The sequence below is a fragment of the Convolutriloba macropyga genome, chromosome 6 (assembly GCF_964194025.1).
Source record: "Convolutriloba macropyga chromosome 6, txConMacr16.3, whole genome shotgun sequence".
NCBI classification, from domain to species: domain Eukaryota; kingdom Metazoa; phylum Xenacoelomorpha; order Acoela; family Convolutidae; genus Convolutriloba; species Convolutriloba macropyga.
This window is the reverse complement of record NC_134473.1, coordinates 30,054,186-30,077,216: the sequence shown is the minus strand read 5'-3', so window position 1 is coordinate 30,077,216 and position 23,031 is coordinate 30,054,186. Positions and strand designations below refer to the sequence as shown.

Here is a 23,031-nt window from a genome sequence, read left to right as displayed (position 1 = left end):
AAAATAAAAAAAGAGAAACCAATGAAACTTTGGTTCAATTTTGAAATGATCGCAGCAGGTGTTGATTAAAAAAATTATCACACGGTTGTTATCGCCCTTGAAGTTATCATAACACCTCGGCTTCGCCTCGGAGTTTTGATAACTTCTCGGTGGCGATAACAACCGTGTGATAATATTCATTCCTTATCACCTGTCCCAGAAAATTTAGTTGTCCTTTCCGTATGCTCATTAGAAGGAATATGGTGATATTCAGTGGTTCGAAGCGCATTTTAATGATCTTTCTCTGGGTCTTCTATGAGAGCCTTTGCATTCGGCGAATACACCACATTTCAAACTCACTCAACTTTTCAGTCATTTTTTTGAAGTGGTTAATGTTTTGGAGTTCTAAGTCAAAGTTGAAAATAATTTCCGGGAAAAGAAAATTTTTCGTAACGAAAATCAGATATTCTTATTACAAAGCAAAAATCTCTTTTCGTTGAACGGTTTCTTAGCAAGGGCATTTCTTATTTGTATTTGAACTTCGTCTTATGCATTCCAGTTCAAGGTGGTGGTGCCCATGTAATTCAGTTTTTGAACCTGTTCCAGTTTCACGTCGTTAACTGAGATGTTCAATGAAGCTATTAGCTCTTTGTTTTTCATGATTTTAGTCATGCTTTTTACTGGCCAGATTGGGGCCAATTCTGATTTTACAGTGGCCAGAATTGCGTCAATTCTGATTTTTCACTTGCCAGAGTGGCGTTAATTCGTTTTGTCCTCACCAGTTCTTCGATTTTTACTGTAGTAGCCTTTGGCACCCATTTAATCTCACCAGTAGCTTTTGGCTCCCATTTGCTGAAATCTGTGGCACGTTACAAAAATTTTTCCAAATTCGATAATTTCACTCAATTTTTTTGAAATGTTATTATTGACTTGAGAATCAACTTGCCATGTGCGATGCGAGCCTGATATGACTAATACAATTTGATTTGGTAATTATTCAGCACTGCTTTTATTTGAAGGAGTTGCATTTATACGTGGCCATTATTGAATAGTACTTGGAGTTCAGTACAGGTAGATTTTAAGTCAGCTTAGCCTATAGATTAGAATTTCCTCTTACAACGATCGCTTTTGGATTATTTCTGAAAACTAGAGCTTTTGGAAAAAATTTCAAAAATATTAGTGTTTACGTTCTAATAATACTGCCACCAACAAGTGTTCAAGACCACAAAGATTGCATTCCTGGTAAAAAAAAAATCAATTTCAACCATTTCACAATCAATCGGATCAAATTCTTTAACCTATATTTTCTCCTTGTTTTGCAAATTGTTTGAGATGTCCAGAAAATCATTTGAGATCTGTCATAATTATTAAAATTTTCTTCCCGTGTGAAACCCTTCGGAAATTCAACTTCCGCAGCTTTTTTAAATATTTTGAAAATAGTCATTTTGGTTATGATTGTCTTTGCTGGAGTATTCTTTGATATTGTTTTCAAAAGAATTAAAGATCTCCAACACAGTGAAGAATGTTTTGTTTTAACCCGCGGGTAAATAGTTAGCTAGCTCTAACACTTCTACACCGATTTGCACAGAAATGTTTACGAAATTTCTATTTCGAAATATTTTCAAGTTCATCACTATCTCTCATTTTTGTTTCATGAATGAATTGGAAATATTGTGGATATTTTGCTTTGTTGAAGGAGCTTAAATTGTTGTGTGTTCAAAAATTCGACCCGATTCACTTCCAGGAACCTCATAAAAATGAGGTTCACTTCATTTCACTGCAGTTTTTTATCGGCAAAATTATTTTTTTAGTTCTTGTGTATAAATCATACTTACGCATAGTTTAGCCAACATCGCAAAGTGATTTTGCGGTGAAATTGATCGCGTTATAGCTCCGATACGGTAAGTTTTTTATTAAAACTCTTTTTTCTGGATTGTTGAGTTTTTGCTTGCTTAATAAAAATCTAAACTTACTTTTCTACTCAAATAAAGCGGAAAACCTTTTTTTCACTCGTCAAAACGTAATTCATGTCTCATTTTGCTCTAATTTTTTAGTCAAAAATTTTTTTGCTTAGCACACCTACTCAATGTTTTGCCTGAAGTAAAGTTTTATTCTTTATGATAGCATTATTTTTTTAATTTGACAAAAATTTTTCTGGATAGAACATGCGCAGCGCAAGTTTGCTAGGCCCTAAGCTTCAGCCAAAATTCAAAAAATGAGTACAATGAAAATGATATATTGGTTCAGTGTATGGTGAAGCTGCAAGTTTGAAAACAATCTATGAATAAACAAACTTAGGTGTTGACGTTTCATGGAAGTCAGGGAAACACTAAATATTTTCATTCGATGATTAGCTTTTCCTTTTTTGATTTTAGATAGGACTGTAAAACCAGCAAAAAACAGTTATTGGTTGAGCATAATAAAAAATTAGTGGCCAAAAACAGATTGCCGTTTTTTGGCACAAAGTTTACATCTGTAGGCATCAGAGTGTGGCCTAGAAACATAACTTGTAAGCAGGAGCCAGTCTAATAAGTTTAACAGCGTTTACACTTCCATCACCACGTATTCTTGAGATTTTCGGGTTTAGCTTCAAATTAGTGCACTAATTGTAACTAAGTTAATTCATTGAGCTCTTTTCTGAGATTTTCTATCTTGTAGTAGTTTTCTGTGTTGAACAATTATTTCAAATTGCAATCTTGTTTCAGTTGCTTGACGCAACCATTTTTAAAATTAATAAGAATTCAGCCATCTGTTACTCATTTAATCTCCCCATTGTCACGTTGACGTCAATTATTTCAAAAACGCGTGTCCTGTGCATAGTTTTATTCTAATCGCAGATTTTTTAAGGAATTTGAAAATAGTCAATTTTGTTATGATTGTCTTTGCTGGAGTTTTTTTTATTTTGTTTTAAAAAATTAATGATCTCCAACACACTGAACAATCTTTTGCTCTAACCCTTGGGTAAATGGTTAGCTAGCTCTTATACTTCAACACCGATTTGCACAGAAATGTTTACGAAATTTCTATTTCGAAATATTGTCAAGTTTATCACTTTCTCTCATTTTTGTTTCATGAATGAAATGGAAATATTGTGGATATTTTGCTGAATTGAAGGGGCTTAGTTTGTTGTGTGTTCAAAAATTGAATCCGATTCACTTCCAGGAACTTCATAAAAATTGCGGTTCATTTCATTTCACCGCAGTTTTTTTATCGGCAAAATTATTTTTTTAGTTGTGTATAAAACATAATTACACATAGCAGTTGAGCCAACATCGCAATGTGATTATGCAGTGAAATTAAACGCGTTATAGCTCCGATACAGTGAGTTTTTTATTGAAACTCTTTTTTCTGAATTGTTGAGTTTTTAGTGGCAGAATAAAAATCTAAATTTACTTTTCTTCTCAAAGAAGGCGGAAAACTTTTTTTTCACTCGTCAATAGGTAATTCAGGTCTCATTTCATTATAACGTTCTTTTAGTTAAAACATTTTCTGCTTACACAACTACTCAATATTTTGCCTAAAGTAATGTTTAATTCTTTATGATAGCATCATTTTTTTAATCTGACGAAAATTTCTCTGGAAAGAACATGCGTAGCGCACGTTTGCTAGGCTCTAAGCTTCAACCAAAATTCAAAAAATGAGTACAATGAAAATGATATCAATTGTTTCAGTTTACGGTGAAGCTGCAAGTTTAAAACAATCTATTAATAAACTTAGGTTTCATGGAAGTCAGGGAAACACTAAATATTTTCATTCGATGATTAGCTTTTCCTTTTTTGATTTTAGATAGGACTGTAAAACCAGCAAAAAACAGTTTTTGGTCGAACGTAATAAAAAATTAGTGACCAAAAACAGATTGCCGTTTTTTGGCACAAAGTTTACATCTGTGGGCATCAGAGTGTGACCAAGAAACATAACTTGTAAGCAGGAGCCATTCTAATAAGTTTAACAGCGTTTACACTTCCATCAACACGTTTTCTTGAGATTTTCTAGTTTAGCATCGAATTCGTGCACTAATTGCAGAATTACACAAGCTCTTTTCTGAGATTTTCTATCTTTTAGTAGTTTTCTTTGTGGAACAATTATTTTTTTTGTATAAAAAGGTGAATTGAAAATATAACCCAGGGGTTAAATATTACAAGTTTAAAATTACATAAACAAAATTAGTACAATGTTAAAAATCAAAATTATTGGTTCCCATTTTTTAAAAGTAAAAATAAATTTTGAAGCCACCAACGTTCCTTTTCAACGGTACAAGTTTGAATTGTTGGAGCAGATCCTGTTTTAACATGTGTTTAAACTTTGGGCGTGATCTGATAGTCCGGATTTCACGCGGAAGTTTATTCCATTTTTGGATGCTTCTTTTTTGTAATGATCGACTGCTCGACTTTAAGAGAATTAGCTGTTCAGTTCTGTTGTTTTTTCTTACTAAGACATTACCACTTAGAAAAAACTCTCAGTGCCGTCTAGTTTCAATAATGAAATATCATTCCTAAGTTTTAAAACACTCATCTGGCTTATTAAAATTTCTGCTGGCAAAATGTTAGATTTTACTAAGAGATCTGTAGATCTCTCAAACTTTTTTCTCATATAGCTAACATTAATTCCCCAATTGATTTGTCGACTAATTCGCTGCATTGCAGAGAAATTCAAGTTCTGAAAAAATAGAGCACTGAATGTTAAATGAGAAAGGACTAGGGATTTGAATAGCATCAATCGTGCTTTCAGAGGTAACTGATAACGTAAAAGGTATATGGATCTAATCGCTGTGGCCATATTTGATAGGACTTTGTTGAGATGTACATGAAAATTTAATTTAGAATCAATTATTATACCCAAGTATCTGCAGTGACTTTGTGGTTTAATTTTTTGTCCCCGAGAAACTATCTGTTACTCATTTAATCTCCCCATTGTCACGTTGACGTCAATTATTTCAAAAACGCGTGTATTGTGCATAGTTTTATTCTAATCGCTAAAAAGTAGGGTTCAAAAACGCTAAAATAATTTTTTTTAGAGATTTGGATCTTACGTAAATAAGGATCGTTTCCGTTTGTCTATATAGTTTCCCTCGAGTGAGTAAAACTTTGTATAATATATACTTATAGCTGAGTAATCGAACGCTTATTTTCATGTACGCCCCTAAATTAAGTTTATTAGACTACCGCTGTTTCATATTCGTTATCCGTTACGCGGCTTCACGATAAGCCAAAAAGCAAATCAATGTTGACGAAAAATAGATTGATGGATTTGTTTACTTTTCAGATTCCAATCTCGACTGCTACCTTCTTGATCAATGTCTATTGCATCATGGCGTTTATTCTTGTGAAGGAACTGCAGAATATGGAGTTCTACCTGGTTGGAATCCAGACTGTATGTGACCTCATCTTTACAGGATTGGTCGGATTCGCTTTCTTCATCTTCCAGTGCAAGGAGAGCCTGGCCAATGTCTGCTCTGGAAAAACGTTTAACTATGAGTAAGCCTCAAATCAGTGTAAAAAATTGAGCGACCATTCAACGTTTGTCTCCGTAGAATTAATTCTAATCTAAATTAATAAAAAATATGTTGCTCTAGACAACTATAGACAATATACAGGATTAACAAAACAAAATGTTTAAATCATTCTCTATTATTGTCAAAGCTCCTTTTTGAAAAAAAAACTATTCCTTTTGTTCTGTTGGTAATTGCTTCGTTTGACTTTAATATGAACCATCTTATCCGTTTTCAACCTCTTCGGTCGCGGGTTGAGATGAAAACGTGTTTTTGTCCAAGCATTAGTGTCATCGGACAAACGGAAAACATCCGAAACATCCATTGTCAGCAACCAGCCCGACTCCGTTCAGTGTTCTACTAAAAAGCTACAATTGAAATTGAGTTCGATTGATATCACTCGGGTATAAGATATAAACTACTGGAGATAAAAATGATCTGGTCGCGGCTTCTCTCTTTTCTTGCAACTACGTCTCTGGTTACAAGGCAAGCAACGGGGACTAATTACTATGAGTAAAAGGTGGAAAAGATATAAACTTGGACGTCTAATGTGTATTTTAATTTGTTACGACTTGAAGAAGATTTTTGGTATTCTGCAGATTGATTCTAGCTAAAGTCATGACTTGAATTTTAACTTTTGTTTTCGAACATTGACTTCCGTTTTAGAGCGTTGACTTCTGTTTTCGAACAATGGACTTTAAAAGTAGCTTAGTTTGTAATGTATAGTAATTAAGAACTGATGGTGAAATTCAAGGTGACAAGGTCATTTGGAGATTGTTTGATCCCTTGTAAGTCCTTCAAACCTATATAAATTACCCCCACCCAACTAGCCCCCCACACACATACCCCTACCCCACAACTACCCCCCCCCCTTCCCCAACACATATGTAGCCCTCACGTCTACCGCCACCAGACCCCCACCAACCTATCTACCACATTTGTCACTAAAAATTGATTTTTTTTCCACACTATATATTGTTTTTTATTCCTTTTTTCATTTTTTTTTTGAAACAGATAAGGTCAGATTAAAGTTTTTATTACACGACTCTTAGAGTTATTTCCGGTAATCTACCGGCTATGTTTTCTCTTCTTTTGTGACCTATTTCGGGTAAATTGCTGAATCCAATAACATAAACAACGCCTGAAATAATAGTTAAAGTCAAAAGCATTGCTGGCGTGAAATCTTCCAAAACGCAGCTCATTGCGGACCAATGTGCATTTTATTTGGATTGTTATTCGGATAATAGCTGGAACAATTTTTTAAAGTCAAAATGTGGTTGAGTATCATCCAATGGAAAAAAATTTCACCACTGATAACAAAAAGATTATTATTGAAAACAAATTGACTCCATATTTTTGACTGAATGTACGTGTTTCACAGAACCTAACAAAAAAACAACCAAAAAGGAAAAACGAATCTGCAGAAACACAATAGTTTTATCAACGACTTAATGTTTGTTGCAAAACCAAAATCATCAAAAACGAACATTAGAATTATCAATAGTTTGGCTATCTAAAATAATATGCAAACTAGTCAAAGTGAAGGATACAGTAACGTCATTGGTTTGCGAAAACTAGAAAAATTACAAATTATTACACTTCTATTGAATTTTTCCAACTCTCAAATTTATTCTTCATGCTGCCCTGACTTTCTTTATTTGTGTCAGTTTTGAAGGATGGATATCTTTTGTGAAGGGATGTAAAGACTGGTACCATTCAATATTTTTTTTAAAAATATTAAATCCCTGTCGAAAATTTTTTTAAAAATTAATTATGATGCTTAAATTTGTCATAATTTTTCTTTTTTGCGAACTTTTTGAACTCAATCTACGCTTATGGGCTTTAATAACATTAGGATAAACAAAAAATGGACTGCACGATCTCATAAAAATGGGATTAATTATCGAGCAGAATTAAAAGTGATCTGGAAAGACAAGCTGATGTATGGCCAAATTTCCGATTAAGACGTAAAAAAATATATTGGTAAACTCATTTCTTCTTTTTATCTCAAAAATTTTTTGTTTTGTTAAAACTCCATTGAAATTTTTTTCGGGTTACTTTAAATTTTTGATTACTTTCAAAATTGAGGATAGTTCTTATATATCTGCAACTGTTTTGGGGACATCCTCACTAAGTAAGGACATCCATTTTTTCGAGAATATGACAATCTTCATAAACATCTGCTACCTGAAGGTCACACATTTGTAGGAATACACACAAAGTAGGAAAAAAATCAATCGACAAATGTATACTTTATTTGCAAATAAAATTATTGTCAATATCAACATTGACATTCCGTGGAGTAATATTCTGTTTTATTGCCAGTCCCCAATCAACTCAACCAGCGGCGGTACCTGAAACTTTTCATTTCACGTAGTCTGTTTTGAATTAGTACAGTTTAACAGAACGAAAACAGTAGGCCATTGGCATTGTTCAGTCTTAAGTCTCCCTTTAGTCTTATACTTTGTCTAAAACTGATGTTTTTCACATCCATGAACAAGGAAACTTTCAGAAGAAATTGGAATTACTATGAAATTTTACAAATATTTACAATTGCATTTGAAAACAGAATCCAGTCATGTTCAGATAAAAAGTTTCTCTTGTTTTGATTGTCTTGTGCTGCATTGCTTTATTTGAAAATTTCTTGATTCATTAGAGCAGTTTTAATCAATTCTTCTCAGAACTTACCAAAAAAACAGTTGTTTCTTCTCACTCAATTTTGCTTATGTAAAAATTGTCCTAAATTAAATAGAGAACTATTTTTGAGCTTCGGCTCATCTCAACTCAGTCAGGTACTCTAACAAGGTTTTAAATGTAATTTTTTTTACCGTTACTTACACCACCTATATACAAGGTTTATCAGTACTCTAACAAAAAAATGAAAAGTTCCAACTCACGAAGTATATTTTGATATAGTACAGTGCTAAAGAGCCATGCCAATGAAAAAATGAATTGTTTCAACCTTAACTGGTTTTTAGTGAAATACTTAGTCAGATACTGATTCTTCAAATCAAGCATCCCAAACTCCGCTTTTCAAAAATTTTCTAAACAATTCGATACACATGAAAATATTCGTCTTGTCACTATCTTTTTGTTTGATTGCAAGGTTTTGGATCTTTTCCGTTTGTGCCCCCGTAAGTTACGCATCCACCAGTAAAAGAGCACGTGCCATTACTTAGCAAATCATTATGTAAAAATATGGCACATGGTTCTGGGGGTGCAATTAATATGCACCCACTAACCTTGGGGGACGTAGACGGAAAAATGCAAAGTTTTCAGCACTTGATTCGCATCCTTTGATTTAAAAAGATCATTTGAAATCACTTCTTCAGTCTTAGTGCTGCGTCGAACTTCTTGGTTTGAAAACTTTTTGGTTAAGCAGGGCATTTTTTTAAATTGTTTTCCTCAACAATGACCAAAATGATTTTTGAGCTGTCACTCATTTTCTACAATTTGCATTGGTACTCTAGAACAGTTACAGAACTGCTTTTGATGCCTCAATGATTACAGCAGGCAGGGCTTCGTTTTGTACCGGATTTGCCATCGGGGTCTCATTTCCACCCGAAACACTATAGTCAATTTGTACATGGAGAAGTAGTTCTCTAACTATTAACTAAGTCAAAACTTTGGACTGATTCTTGTACAAAAAGCGTAAAAAGTTCAGAAATGTAAAAATTTCTGATGACCTTGAGCTACAGTTTTTTTCCTCCAGATTCCAAGAAAATTTTGAATACATTCACTGACAAAAGTAAACGCACAAAATTCTGTTTTTTGAAGTCAATTTTAGTCAACATAACTTTGGCCGTTCCTTTTGGTTTCTATGTCAATCGACGAATAGTCATCAGCAGTTTATTAGTTCTGTTTTTGGCTAAACTGACAATCTTCCTTTCAGAAAAAATCCAGATATAAGTTGGCCAGCTTTCCATAAGCAGCTGTATTTTGGGTCCCACGTGAAATCTGTTAAACTTGCTCATAGATTTGTTGTATTCACAATGGGGGGCGGTAGTTTGTGGGGTTACACTAATCAAGGTGAAAAATGAAATCGTTTCAGCTCACGTGCACACACTGTATGCCCTGCTGACAGCTGGATTGAAAGATTTGCGTACTCTGATAATTTTATTGAAAAGATTGGCCCGTATAGTAAACAACTTCAGAATGCCATGGAAAATTTCCCCCTTTATTCCCAATGCTTTCTAATGGTGGGAATGAGCTTCGAACGGTGGGTGAAGGTTTGCCGACCACACGAGGTCAAGACTATCCTCTCGAAACGGAACCAGATAATTTTGTATGCTGGAGTGTCCTTGCCTACTGTTATGATTCCAACGTTGCTTCTGTGGGACCTGCTATATTTTGGACCCGATATGCAATATCGAGTCTGCTTAGATAGAATAAATTCTGCTAAATAAAGGTGTGCATAATAACCTGTAACTTGGCAGACATTATAAAACGCTTACCACTAATTTTTGGAATAAAATTTTTGGAGTGCTGAAGTTCGAAAATCATAAACGGCATATAAGTTTTTGGTACGATCTTTGTTGGTTTTGATAAGCTTAGGTTTCTAAGTTTGATAACAGAAAGAAATATGATAAAGGTCCTGTCAAAAAAGTGCAATCGGCCGATTGCTAGAAAACGAAAAAAATAGAAGTATAGCTCAGAAATACGATGGTTAATCTGCATTCGAGTCCGTCAAACACCATGTTGTTCCTCCTAATAGGAAAATGAGAAAACTGTTTACCGTTGGTGCACATCCGCAAATATTAAAGTCTCATAACCATTAATCTTTCAAACATCATAGGAAACAGAATCAGTGCCTTTTCAGAGAGTGCTAAAAGATTTTCAGAAAAAAATTGTTTGAAGGGGACGTCAAAACGTCTTATAACGTACGATACATTTTAGTAGAAACACCCCCTCTCCACTCATGGAGGACGGGGAAATGAATTCCACACCCGGAGACAATTTGTCAATATATACAAATTTTGAATACAATCAAGTAAGGAGAGGCCTGTGCATTTTAGAATGGAAAAAACATTTACATATAGCTCGTCAAAATCTAGGCAATTATAATTATTTTTCAACTGCTTTGATGAACTCGAAAATCATTAACGGCATATAAGTTTTTGGAACTATCTTTGTTGTTCTTGATAAACTTGGGATTTCTAAGTGTGCTAACAGAAAAAAATATGATAAAGGTCCTGTCAAAAAAGTAACATCTACCGATTGCAAGAAAACGACATAAATATTGTAGTGTAGCTCAGAAATACGATGAGTAATCTGCATTCGAGTCCGTCAAATACCATGTTGCACCCCCTAATAGGAAAATGAGAAAACTGTTTACCGTTGGTGCACATCCGCAAATATTAAAGTCTCATAACCATTAAGCTTTCAAACTTCATAGGAAACAAAATCAGTGCCTTTTCAGAGAGTGCTGAACATCTAAAGCAAAAGCCAGTAACGTTTCCAAGAAGATTTAAACAGTCATGAACGACCAGTAAATTTCCAAAGGTCTTTCAGAGAAAAATGTTTGAAGGGGAAGTCAAAACGTCTTATAACGTACGATACAATCTAGTAGAAACACCCCCTCTCCACTTATGGCGGACGGGGAAATGAATTCCATGCCCAGAGACAATTTTGTCAATATATACAAATTTTGAATACATTCAAGTATAGAGAGGCCGGTGCATTTTAGCATGGAAAAAACATTTACATATAGCTCGTCAAAATCTAGGCAATTATAATTACTTTCAAACTGCTTTGATGAGCTCGAAAATCATTATCGGCATATAAGTTTTTGGTACTATCTTTGTTGTTCTTGATAAACTTGGGATTTCTAAGTGTGATAACAGAAACAAATGTGATAAAGGTCCTGTCAAAAAGTACCATCTACCGATTGCTAGAAAACGACAAAAAATATTGTAGTGTAGTTCAGAAATACGATGAGTAATCTGCATTCGAAGCCGTCAAATACCATGTTGCTCCTCCTAATAGGAAAATCAGAAAACTGCTTACCGTTGGTGCACATCCGCAAAGATATATGTTTTCACAATCACAACTGTTCTAAATAAATTTTCCAAAGTCTATAAAAACTGGTCAACACCTGCAACAACCATCATTAAACCATGAAGATGGCTAAGCATGCAAAACGTCACAAAAAGCCAAGAACGTTGCAGAAAGGAAAAATACAAAAAATTATAAGAAACCGGCACCTTTTCAGAGAAAGCGGAAAATCTAAAACTTTATTATTAACCAGTAAATTTTCAGTGAATGTTGAAGATCTTAAGCATCGGAAGAAAAAAGTTTTTGAAGATTGCTGATAAATAAAAATTTTGTGAAAAACTATTATTTTTCCGACAAGGCTTGCTTACAAGGCATGTGTGCTAACTATCTAAAAGTTTTATTACGAAACTTGTAATTTTTTGCAGCCATAAAAAACTAGGATCTTTTCACATAATTCTGAACATCAAAAAGTTTGTTTAAACCAGTAACTTTTCAAAAAAAAATTAAAATTATTTAAACTTTTGAATTTTTGAAGAATGTGTATGCTGAGCTTTTAAAGTCACATAACCATTAATCTTTCAAACTTCATAGGAAACAAAATCAGTGCCTTTTCAGAGAATGCTGAACATCTAAAGCAAAAGCCAGTAACGTTTCCGAGAAGATGTAAACTGTCATGAACGACCAGTAAATTTTAAAAGATGTTTCAGGAAAAACATGTTTGAAGGGGAAGTCAAAACGTCTTATAAAGTACGCTACAATTTAGTAGAAACACCTCCTCTCCACTTATGGCGGACGTGGAAATGAATTCCATGCCCAGAGACAATTTTGTCAATATATACAAATTTTGAATACAATCAAGTAAGGAGAGGCCTGTGCATTTTAGCATGGAAAAACCAGTTACACATAGCTCGTCAAAATCTAGGCAAATATAATTATTTTTAAACTGTTTTGATAAGCTCGAAAATAATTAACGGCATATAAGTTTTTGGTACTATCTTTGTTGTTCTTGATAAACTTGGGATTTCTAAGTGTGCTAACAGAAAAAAATATGATAAAGGTCCTGTCAAAAAAGTAACATCTACCGATTGCAAGAAAACGACATAAATATTGTAGTGTAGCTCAGAAATAGGATGTGTAATCTGCATTCGAGTCCGTCAAATACCATGTTGCACCCCCTAATAGGAAATTGAGAAAACTGTTTACCGTTGGTGCACATCCGCAAATATTAAAGTCTCATAATCATTAAGCTTTCAAACTTCATAGGAAACAAAATCAGTGCCTTTTCAGAGAGTGCTGAACATCTGAAGCAAAAGCCAGTAACGTTTCCAAGAAGATCTAAAATGTCATGAACGACCAGTAAAATTTAAAAGATCTTTCAGAAAAACAATGTTTGAAGGGGAAGTCAAAACGTCTTATAACGTACGATACAATTTAGTAGAAACACCCCCTCTCCACTTATTGCGGACGGGGAAATGAATTCCATGCCCAGAGACAATTTTGTCAATATATACAAATTTTGAATACATTCAAGTATAGAGAGGCCTGTGCATTTTAGCATGGAAAAAATATTTACATATAGCTCGTCAAAATCTAAGCACTTATAATTATTTTTAAACTGCTTCGAAAAGCTCGAAAATAATTAACGGCATATAAGCTTTTGGTACTATCTTATTTGTTTTTGATAAACTTGGGATTTCTAAGTGTGATAACAGAAAAAAATATGATAACGGTCCTGTCAAAAAAGTAAAATCTACCGATTGCTAGAAAACGACAACAAAAATATTGTAGTGTAGCTCAGAAATAGGATGTGTAATCTGCATTCGAGTCCGTCAAATACCATGTTGCACCCCCTAATAGGAAAATGAGAAAACTGTTCACCGTTGGTGCACATCCGCAAATATTAAAGTCTCATAATCATTAAGCTTTCAAACTTCATAGGAAACAAAATCAGTGCCTTTTCAGAGAGTGCTGAACATCTGAAGCAAAAGCCGGTAACGTTTCCAAGAAGATCTAAACTGTCATTAACGACCAGTAAATTTCAAAAGATCTTTCAGAAAAAAATGTTTGAAGGGGAAGTCAAAACGTCTTATGACGTACGATACCATTCAGTAGAAACACCCCCTCTCCACTTATGGCGGACGGGGAATTGAATTCCATACCCGGAGACAAATTTGTCCATATATACAAATTTTGAATACTATCAAGTAAGGAGAGGCCTGTGCATTTTAGCATGGAAAAACCAGTTACACATAGCTCGTCAAAATCTAAGCAAATATAATTATTTTTATACTTTCAAATTTCTTTGATAAGCTTTGACCGCTCGAGCCGTGAGACCCAATCAAGCATTAGGAGATGACTACCAAAAAGTTCTAGTTTTTGCTTACATCTTCCAAGCCATTTTTTTTTTCATTTATTAATTCTTCCTTAGCAGATATCCTTTGTAAGTAGATTTTTGCATAGACAGAAAAAGATGGTTTGGTTTCAGATATATTTTTGAAAAACTATTGAAATAGGATAAAAGTTAGAAGGCTTTTACTTATTTTTTTCCTTTCCACTAACATACGGCTGAATTAAGGAAAACTCTGTTATTTTGTTTCTTGTCCACTGTCTAACAGAGAACCAAGAAAAAAAATTAACAAGAAAACGCATTTTTTTCGACAATAGGGCAACGCAATTGTTTTGCTGCTCCACTTTGTTTTATGAGTCGTCGTTTTTTATGCCACTGACCTATGAAGCAAGGTCCTTGTTGTTCATAATCATTTTATTTCGTGCAGTAGAATTATTATAAGATGTACTTTTTTAATGTTTGTACCTAATCTTGAAGGAGGTATTTCAAAGTCATTCTAAGTTCACTGTCTGCCATCTTTTATTTCATATATTATGTTTGTTGCCCTAATTCCAGCACTGGGAATTATTTGTTCACATTTGTTATGACTTCTATGTCGCTAAATTATTAAAAATTTCATTCTTTTAGTTTTGCATCTCGAGTACAGTTGGTCAATTTGACTAATTCCTTGTCAATCTCATTTACTATCTGAGTAAAATAGACAAATGTCAGAAAAGCGATTCGCTAAGCGAATTCAAATACAAAATCGTGTTAAGTGCACTCGCCGCACAAGTAAAATCAACAGAAATTCTAATAGTGATTGGCATTGCAAAATCAAGTACCCAATATTGACTGTGTACGACATCGCGCAGCGAGCAATGCAAAAAAGAACCCCACTTAGCATCGAAACCTTCTGCAAAAAACCTAGTGCAGAACCTCCTTTGAAGTGGGAAAAAAATTAGATGCAGGCGAGATTGGCTAATCTTGCGAAGGAGAATATTGTATTGGATACTCTGCTTGAACCAAAGCCCGAGGATGTTCAACTACCCATAGAAACGATCTACGAGAGTACAATAACAGGTTCCTCAGCCCAATCGGAACGAGAACTTCTAGCTAGAAACGCACAAATGAAAATGAATTGGACGAATTGATTTCAAAACCAGATGGAGATAGAGATCACGTGTGGAGATAAGCCATGGACACAAGCAGATCGCAAGACAGTATCTATGCTATATCTCAATTTGGGCGCCGAAAAAAGACGCATGAAATGTAGCAGAAATCCGCACCTCAAGATGGACATATTGACAAGGGCGGAACTTTGGCATATCATGGAAACTACGTTCATTCGTCAGCGTAACGTTACCTTTGATGGGTACATGCTCCTTATCGCCAAGAAGTCAAAAGGGGAATCTTTTGAACATTTCTGTGGCAAATTGCAGGAATTGTCCGAGAATTGCGATCTTGGAAATCAAGAAGATACCCTTACAAGAGACCTCTTCATTGCCAATATGCAAGACTCCGATATTCAACGAGAATTACTTAGAGAGACTCTCGAACCAGCACAAGCACTACGCTTAGCTTTAAATATGGGACTCGGAAAACAGAATCAGTAACAAATTTCGAACGCACAACCCGCGTCTCATGTGAATGCAATAACTCCACAACGGCCTTTTCTCCAATCGAATCAACAACAAAATGTTACAGCCACAATTCCACAGATGAATCAACTATGCCGAAACTGTGGCCTCACTTGGTCAGCAAATCACAATGCTAAACGTATTGCGAAAGGCAAGACATCAATATTTGTGGTTTGCAGAATCAGTTTTCGCGTGTATGTCGTAAACCGGAGTCTTCATCTACTAAACCAACTCGTTCCAATGTTAACTCAATTGAGGAAACTACAACCGAACAGTCTGTTAAGGCAATTCAAAAAACCAATTACAATCCTCGATGTGAATCAGATTATGATAGTTCTTACGACAACATGGTAGCTAGCATTGCTAGTACTACAGTGCAAATTGAACATAAAAATGCAATCTTACAGATCGGTATTACTAAAGTAGGACTTCTCATTGAATCCGGAAGTGTGTGCAGCATCCTAAACGAATCACTCGCTACTGAAGTAATCAGTAATTCTACACTTGCACAATGGCTAACAAAAACACCTCCTCAAGAGCTCAAGACCTTTGCTAACGAACCAATACCCGTCATGGGAATTATGCAAGCACCGGCAGAAAGTAAGGGTTCGCGGATTGAAGACGCCGAATTTGTGGTCCTTAGAGATGGATTAAAACCACTCATTGGCAGAGACTTATTTGCAGACCTTGGAATTTCAATCACTCAAACTCTTTGTTCTGATGAAAGTAGTATGGTCAACACTATCACAACTCAATGCCCATTCAAAACAAGCATCGCAAATCAATTTCCTCATTTTATTTCACGCATTGGCAGATCAAAAGTCCGCATTGTTGAGTCTAAATTTCACAAGAATTTTCAGTCTAAGCATCAAAAGAGTAGAAAAGTACCCATTAATTTACAGGAACGAGTTAATAGTGAAACTAAAAAACTTCTTGAAAAAAAGCACATAGAAAAATTTAACAATTGTTCCGATCAAAATTTCATTTCTCCAATCGTTATTACAGTTGAAAGAGATCAAACAATCAATTTAGCTTTAGACTCTAAAAGTCCAAATAAAACCGTACATAAAAACAAGTACCAGATGCCGAATAATGAAACACTGATAGATTCCCTATCACAAATAATAACTGATTACAAAACTGAATCAGCTGATAAGATTTACTTCTCCACCATAGATCTTAAGTATGCGTATAGTCAACTGAATCTCCATCCTGACACCGCCAAACATTGCAACTTCAATATTGTAAGCGGTGATATGACAGGTACATATCGATTTAAAACTGGTTTTTACGGACTTACAGACAATCCTGCCGAGATTCAGAAGACGATGGATCATAAATTGATCGGCCTTAAAAGTACATTTTGTTTCCTTGACAATAGCTTTATTGTAAGTAAAGGTTCAGAAGAAGATCACATTCAACTTGTAACAGATTGCCTTTAAAAATTAGATGCAGATAACCTTCGTATGAATCTTCGCAAATGTCACTTTGCGAAACAACAAAATTCATGGTTGGGGTATAATACTACTCAATCAGGAACATCACCTCTTGAATCTAAAACTTCTGCAATCCTTTCATTGCAACCACCTAATACACTCAAAAACTTACGCTCCTTCATTGTTTCAGTTCACTATATTAGCAAATTTTTCCCCAATCTAGCACAACTTTGCTATCCTCTAAGACCCCTTCTTTGTAAATCTACAAAATACATCTGGACCGACGAACACACCATAAATTTTATTGCTATAAAAAAACGAATCGCGAATCGCACAGACACCACTCATTATAACCTGCAACTCGAAACACGTATAAAATGTGATGCTTCTAATTCCGGCGTAGGAGCAGCATTAGAACAATTGACAGTTAACGGTTGGCAGCCGATTTCATTTGCATCTAGGTTTTTGAATAGTAACGAATAACGCTACAGTATCAATGAGCTTGGACTTCTTGGAGTGGTCCAGTCCATAGAATAATTCAAAAATTATCTTTACGGTAAATAATTTTATCTCATAACTGATCATGGAGACCTTCTTTCAGTTTTAAAAGAACATAGACCAATAAATCCTATAACAGTCGCTTATCACGATGGGTCGATTGCCTTTTACCCTATCAATTTAAAATAGAACATTTTCCAGGCGCAAAGATGGGAATTGTTGACTATATATCCTGCAACCCTTATCAACCTGCAAAAAATATTTCTAAATATGACGAAGAATTTTTAGTTGCAACATTATCCCGTATACAAGCTGATGCAAAATTACTTCGACAAGAAAAAAATATTTCGACTGTTAAACTTAAAAAATTTTACCTAGATACTAAATCTGACATACAAAGGTCTAGTACTCAACATACTAATCAGCTACTGAATATAAATTCCGTTAAGTCTAAATCTTTAATACAAAATTTCACTCGCTCCGCAAAGTCCTAGTTCAGATTTACCTCTAAAACATAACCATAATTCAGATAGTGAACACGCAGTGCGCGTACGCCTAACTCAAAATAATTCAACATTCGCCAAGCAAAAATTTAATTCAAATTTCTTTCCCTTTAATTGAACAAATTTTGATAGCACACACGCATCGCGGGTACTTTTAACTCAAAATCAATTAACACCTGCTCAGCAATTTAATACTTTCAAACGAAATACTCCAAATCATAGTAATTCAGATTGTAATTTCGATTCGCGAGTACGCTTTACTCAAAATATAGTAACACTCGCCGGGCATAATCTTCTTTTATAAAATCGACCACATATTACGCTTAACTCAAATGCCTTATTTGCAATTCACACTAGTAAACACCAAACTAAATCCCAACTCGCATCGCATAGTACTAATACTATAAAAACTCCGCTACAAATTGAGACGCAAATAGCACTTTTTGAGACGCAAAACACCGTAAACGCGTCACTCCCTTACCGAAATCAGCATCAATTCAATGAATTAAGCCACTTTAACTTGTCAATCACAAATAAACATCAAGTTCCCAATTAGCACTCAAAAGTCACATACTTTAAAGACATGCTCAATTGACAAACAACAAAAATTCATTTTTTGACCAAATTCAATCTGAAATTCAGTTGTCTTCTCACTCAATTAATTTAATTGAATATTTTTCAAAATCATCAAAAATGAGCTAACAAGTGTCCGCAATGAAAGACAAATAAACCTCTACTCGATCGAATTGAACTTCGCCTCGCGTTTCCTTCACGGATAACGCAACCCAAAACAAGCCTCGCCAATCACCATCTCATTCAAATATCCGCACCCTTCTCACTGATAGCCCTCAAGTCTTATCCTTTGATGATGTGATTGGGAAAGTATTTAACAAAACTTTGATCGCCTCCCTATCGAGCAAAGATGCAGTGCTCAAAGAAGTCAGGGACTCCATCATCCGCTGTGACGAGAGACGTTTGATGGAACTAAACCCCTACCTCCATAGCTACTGTCGAGATCTGCATGTAAACGGTGGTTGCGTTTGCATGGATGAGAAGGTGGCCATCCCAAACGCCTTGAAAGATGCACTCATCGAGTACCTTCATGCCAGTCACCCGGGTAGCTGGGGGATGGTATGATTGGCCCTGCACTGTTGTTGGCCACACATGAATAGAGACCTTCTAGTTCGAGCAATAGAGAGCAAACCTTGCACTGCAATTGGTAAAAATTTAAAATCTATAATTCTCGGAAAGCAAAGTCAAGCACATAAACCATGTATGGTCACAAACCAAGTTATACAAATAGATTTCGCAGGCGCTATTTATTATGAAAAAGATCATGACACTTATATTTTAACATGTATTGATAGATTTTCCAAATACCCCTCTTCCGAAATTTTGGATAACGCAAAAGCTTCTAATTTAACTAATTTTTTAGATAATTATATACAAATCCACGAAGCTCGTTGTCTTATAGGAAATCAAGTTAAAAATTTTTGCACAAAAATTAATATAATTTTAATCCCAGCTCCAGCATATGATCACCAACCTATAGGTTTAGTAGAACGATTAATTAGTACAATTGAACAGCGCCTTGCATGTATAAAAGAAGCAGATAAAGATTTAAACTCGTTCACCATTAAAGTAGCACTAAAATCAATTCTCTACCAGCTCCGCATATGTAAAAATAAAACTATTAAGATTTCGCCTTTCGAATCACACATTGGCAAAAAGCCAATACTCCGCTTCGCAATATTAGTACTAAACCACATTCTTCTGATTGAAGTTATGAGAATTTTTTAAGTAATTATTTAGACGAAGAAACGGTCACACCCAATGAATTGCCACAGGAAGATCATTGAGGAAATTATTGCAATGACGATGACGTTGAGAAGAACATGTGCACGGCCACTAGTGAAGCCCTCTCTCGCGGCATGCTGGCGGGTGACAACGAATCTCGCATCTTACGCTCGACAAAAGCTCACCGCCCTATACCTCTCGAGGAGCATACCGTGCAGTTAAAAATTGCCCGCAAGAAGCACCCGAATAGACTGTCCAAAAAGAACCTTGACGGACTATATGAAGTGTTAGCCCCTGGTTTGGTCGTGCAGAAGACTCATCAATTCACGTCAGAGATTCGTGAACCTGGGAAGCTAGTGGTCACTGTCAGAAACAGCGACCTTGCCAAATTTGGAACACGTGATGAACGGAAGACCAAGTTAACCAAATACATTAATCGTAGAGGAGCCAGAGTCTATGCAAAATCAACAGAGGCCAAAATACTGAGCCACTTAAAAGAATTCACACAAATTTAGAAGGCGACCGCAAGATGAAACACCGCAAACGTGATACGGCAAGCGGTGTCTCATCTAACCGATCCAATACTGCTCGCGCAATGCGAGTAAGGATGCTAAAAGTGCCAGCCAATCTTGTGCCGCCAGAGACCCCGTTCCAACCTGAGGCAAGTTTCGGTCAACAAATCATAGCCTCAGAAGTAATTATTGTGCCTCCACCAACAAACCGACTAACAGAACTAACGTTACCTTCTACTTCGGCAACATTAGAAGCATTGCACCAAGTTCTTCTACGATCAACAAAGAGGACACGGAAAAGTCCAAAATACTATGGATTTGGAAATGACGAGTCATCCGGCGAATGGATAAATTTGTACCCAACTAATTTCACACAGCCTCCCGGAAAACGTCGTACTAGTGGTGTTAAATCAGTGCAACCTTCTGTAATCCAAAAAATCGTGGATACTGAGGCTCAGGTAGAGCCAATTCCAAATGCATTTCCCTCGTCGGTAATAGGAGAAGTTTCTCCAACTGACCCTCGCATCCGCCCAGCAAATCAGAGTCCACCAGAGGAATTGATAATTGACGAAGAGGATATGTAGACTCAAACGTTCCATATTTGAAACTCGATACAGTATTATTTATGACTAATTATGATAACTAGTAAATATATTGTTGCTAACTATTTATCCGGTGAATAATTATTAGTATATAAACAAAAACTTTTATTAAAATTTTTTTGTTATGCAATTATAATTTTCACCAAAAAGGGAGAAATGTCGTACATAATCATTTTATTTGGTGCAGTAAACGTAATATACGATGTACTTCTTTAATGTTTGTACCTAATCTTGAAGGACGTATTACAAAGTCATCTTAAGATCACTGTTTTCCGCCTTTTTTTTCACATATTATGTCTGTTGCACTAATTCCCTCACTGGAATTTATTTGTTCACATTTGTTATGACTTTTGTGTCGCTAATTTATTATAAATTTCACTCTTTTAGTTTTGCATCTCGAGTACAGTTGCTCAATTTAAATAATTTCTTGTCAATCGTATTTACTATCTGAATAAAATAGACAAGTGTCAGATAAGCGATTCGCTAAGCGAATTCAAATACAAAATCGTGTTAAGTGCACTCGCCGCACAAGTGAACTCAACAGAAATTCTAATAGTGATTCGCATTGCAAAATCAAGTACACAAATTTGATTGTGTACGACAATCCCTTTGAATAGAAAATTTCCCCTTTTTCCACTTATATGGGACCGGAACATTAACTTCTCAAAAACACTGGAGAGGATTTCACCAATATATGCAAAATTTCAATACAATCAATAAAGATGCTTGTGAAGCATTTCAGCTTTGAAAGAATAGTTACATATAGCTAATAAAAATCTAAGCAAAACTTACAGCTGGAAAACGTTGAGTTGCAATGTCCCGCTTGCATAATTGAATCGAAGCCCTACCTCAAACACGGAATGCAGATATCCGTTACCTTGATCAGCATTGCAATATCAGGCTTATTCTACTTCAAAATTGTTCAAGCTTTCAAAACAATTCGCCAAACACCTCGAAGCAAAACCCTCACGAAAGCATTCATATTTCTATGGGTTTCTTGGGTAGTTTGTGTACTGCCAAGTTTAATTTTCGAAACCTACATGACCCACGTTAAACTAAGTAAGAGTCACTATTATACTTATTATACTTGGGACACTAATGAGTTTCTTATGGAAATGAGCAAAATTTACGGGAACTGGAATTCGTACATGCGAACTCTGGCCGCTATTAACCCAATATTCCGGGTTTTGAAGCACTCGTATGGGTTTATAAACTCGCTTTTGCTAATTATTCTGCTGCGTCCGTTCAAAGAACCGGTTCAGGATCTGATTCGGCGGCTGAAATTCAGGAACAAAGAAAATGGAACCGAAAAAGAGAAGCAGGCGGAAAAGGAAAATGCAGCTGAAATGTCATAAGTTTAATCTAGCGTTTAACATCTTTCCGTTTCCCATCAGAATAAATTGACATTCCTTATCTTCGACTCCTAATTCCTGATATTAATTAATTATTCTTATACGATCATTTTAGTTGCGGCTTTACGCCTACGGACTAAAAAGCAAACCAAATACTAATCTGGTGTAATGCATGTGCTAGGCAGGCCTTTTTTTCAGTCAAATATTTTAACTTGTATGCATCGTACAGAAAAACAAGAAAAATCATTTTGTAGTCCTTAGAGGCTACTGTTCATTTTGTTCAAAAAATTTACAAAATTTATCGCATTTTGAAAAAGGGGGGCTAATTAAATAACGGAAAGAAAACAGGAAAAGGGAACATAAGTAGCATTGGGGGTGTTTGAGAGCAGATTAGATACATTTGACGTGTTATTTCTCTATCTCAATTAGTACTTATTTTAGCTTTTTAGTTTTTGTTCCATATGTTTTTGCTAACAATTAAACAGAAAAATTTTAAAACTCATTGGAATCGACAAATTTTAGACAGAATCTAAAATTTCATAGAAAGAAAAAAAGAAATAAAATTTAAGTTCCGCGTTTTTCTTTGAATTTTAAAATACATTTCGAGAATTATATAGCAAATAGTGGTCAAATGCTCTAGTTTAAATAGACAGAAACCGTCTCCAGACGAACAATTCCACTACTTCTGATGTGCAAGCAAACTAGAGTACTCTGTTTTTCGGGAAAATACCAAACAAGCCTCTTTGCTTGTTTCTCTGTCATAATGAAGATACTATTTGGTGCACAAATTGAAACTATCATATCAAAAATTACTTATTTTGAGAGAAAATGTTTCGGAACAAATTATAAATTTGGTACTATAAAGAAACAAGGAGGCTCGATAATGTGCGTTCGCACATGATGTTCC

General features: G+C 35.2%; 2 protein-coding genes across 2 annotated transcripts in view; both read left to right on the top strand.

Moving 5' to 3' along the window:
- Positions 1-23,031, top strand: part of LOC142341614 (uncharacterized) — a 221,242-nt gene that overhangs the window by 105,404 nt on the left and 92,807 nt on the right. The window lies entirely within an intron of this gene.
- LOC142341615 (uncharacterized) lies at positions 5,249-22,230 on the top strand. The gene is made up of 3 exons (XM_075392703.1): positions 5,249-5,453; positions 9,519-9,840; positions 21,567-22,230. Exons 1-3 carry the CDS (start codon positions 5,287-5,289, stop codon positions 22,125-22,127), a joined length of 1,050 nt encoding a protein of 349 aa, XP_075248818.1. The 5' UTR covers positions 5,249-5,286; the 3' UTR covers positions 22,128-22,230.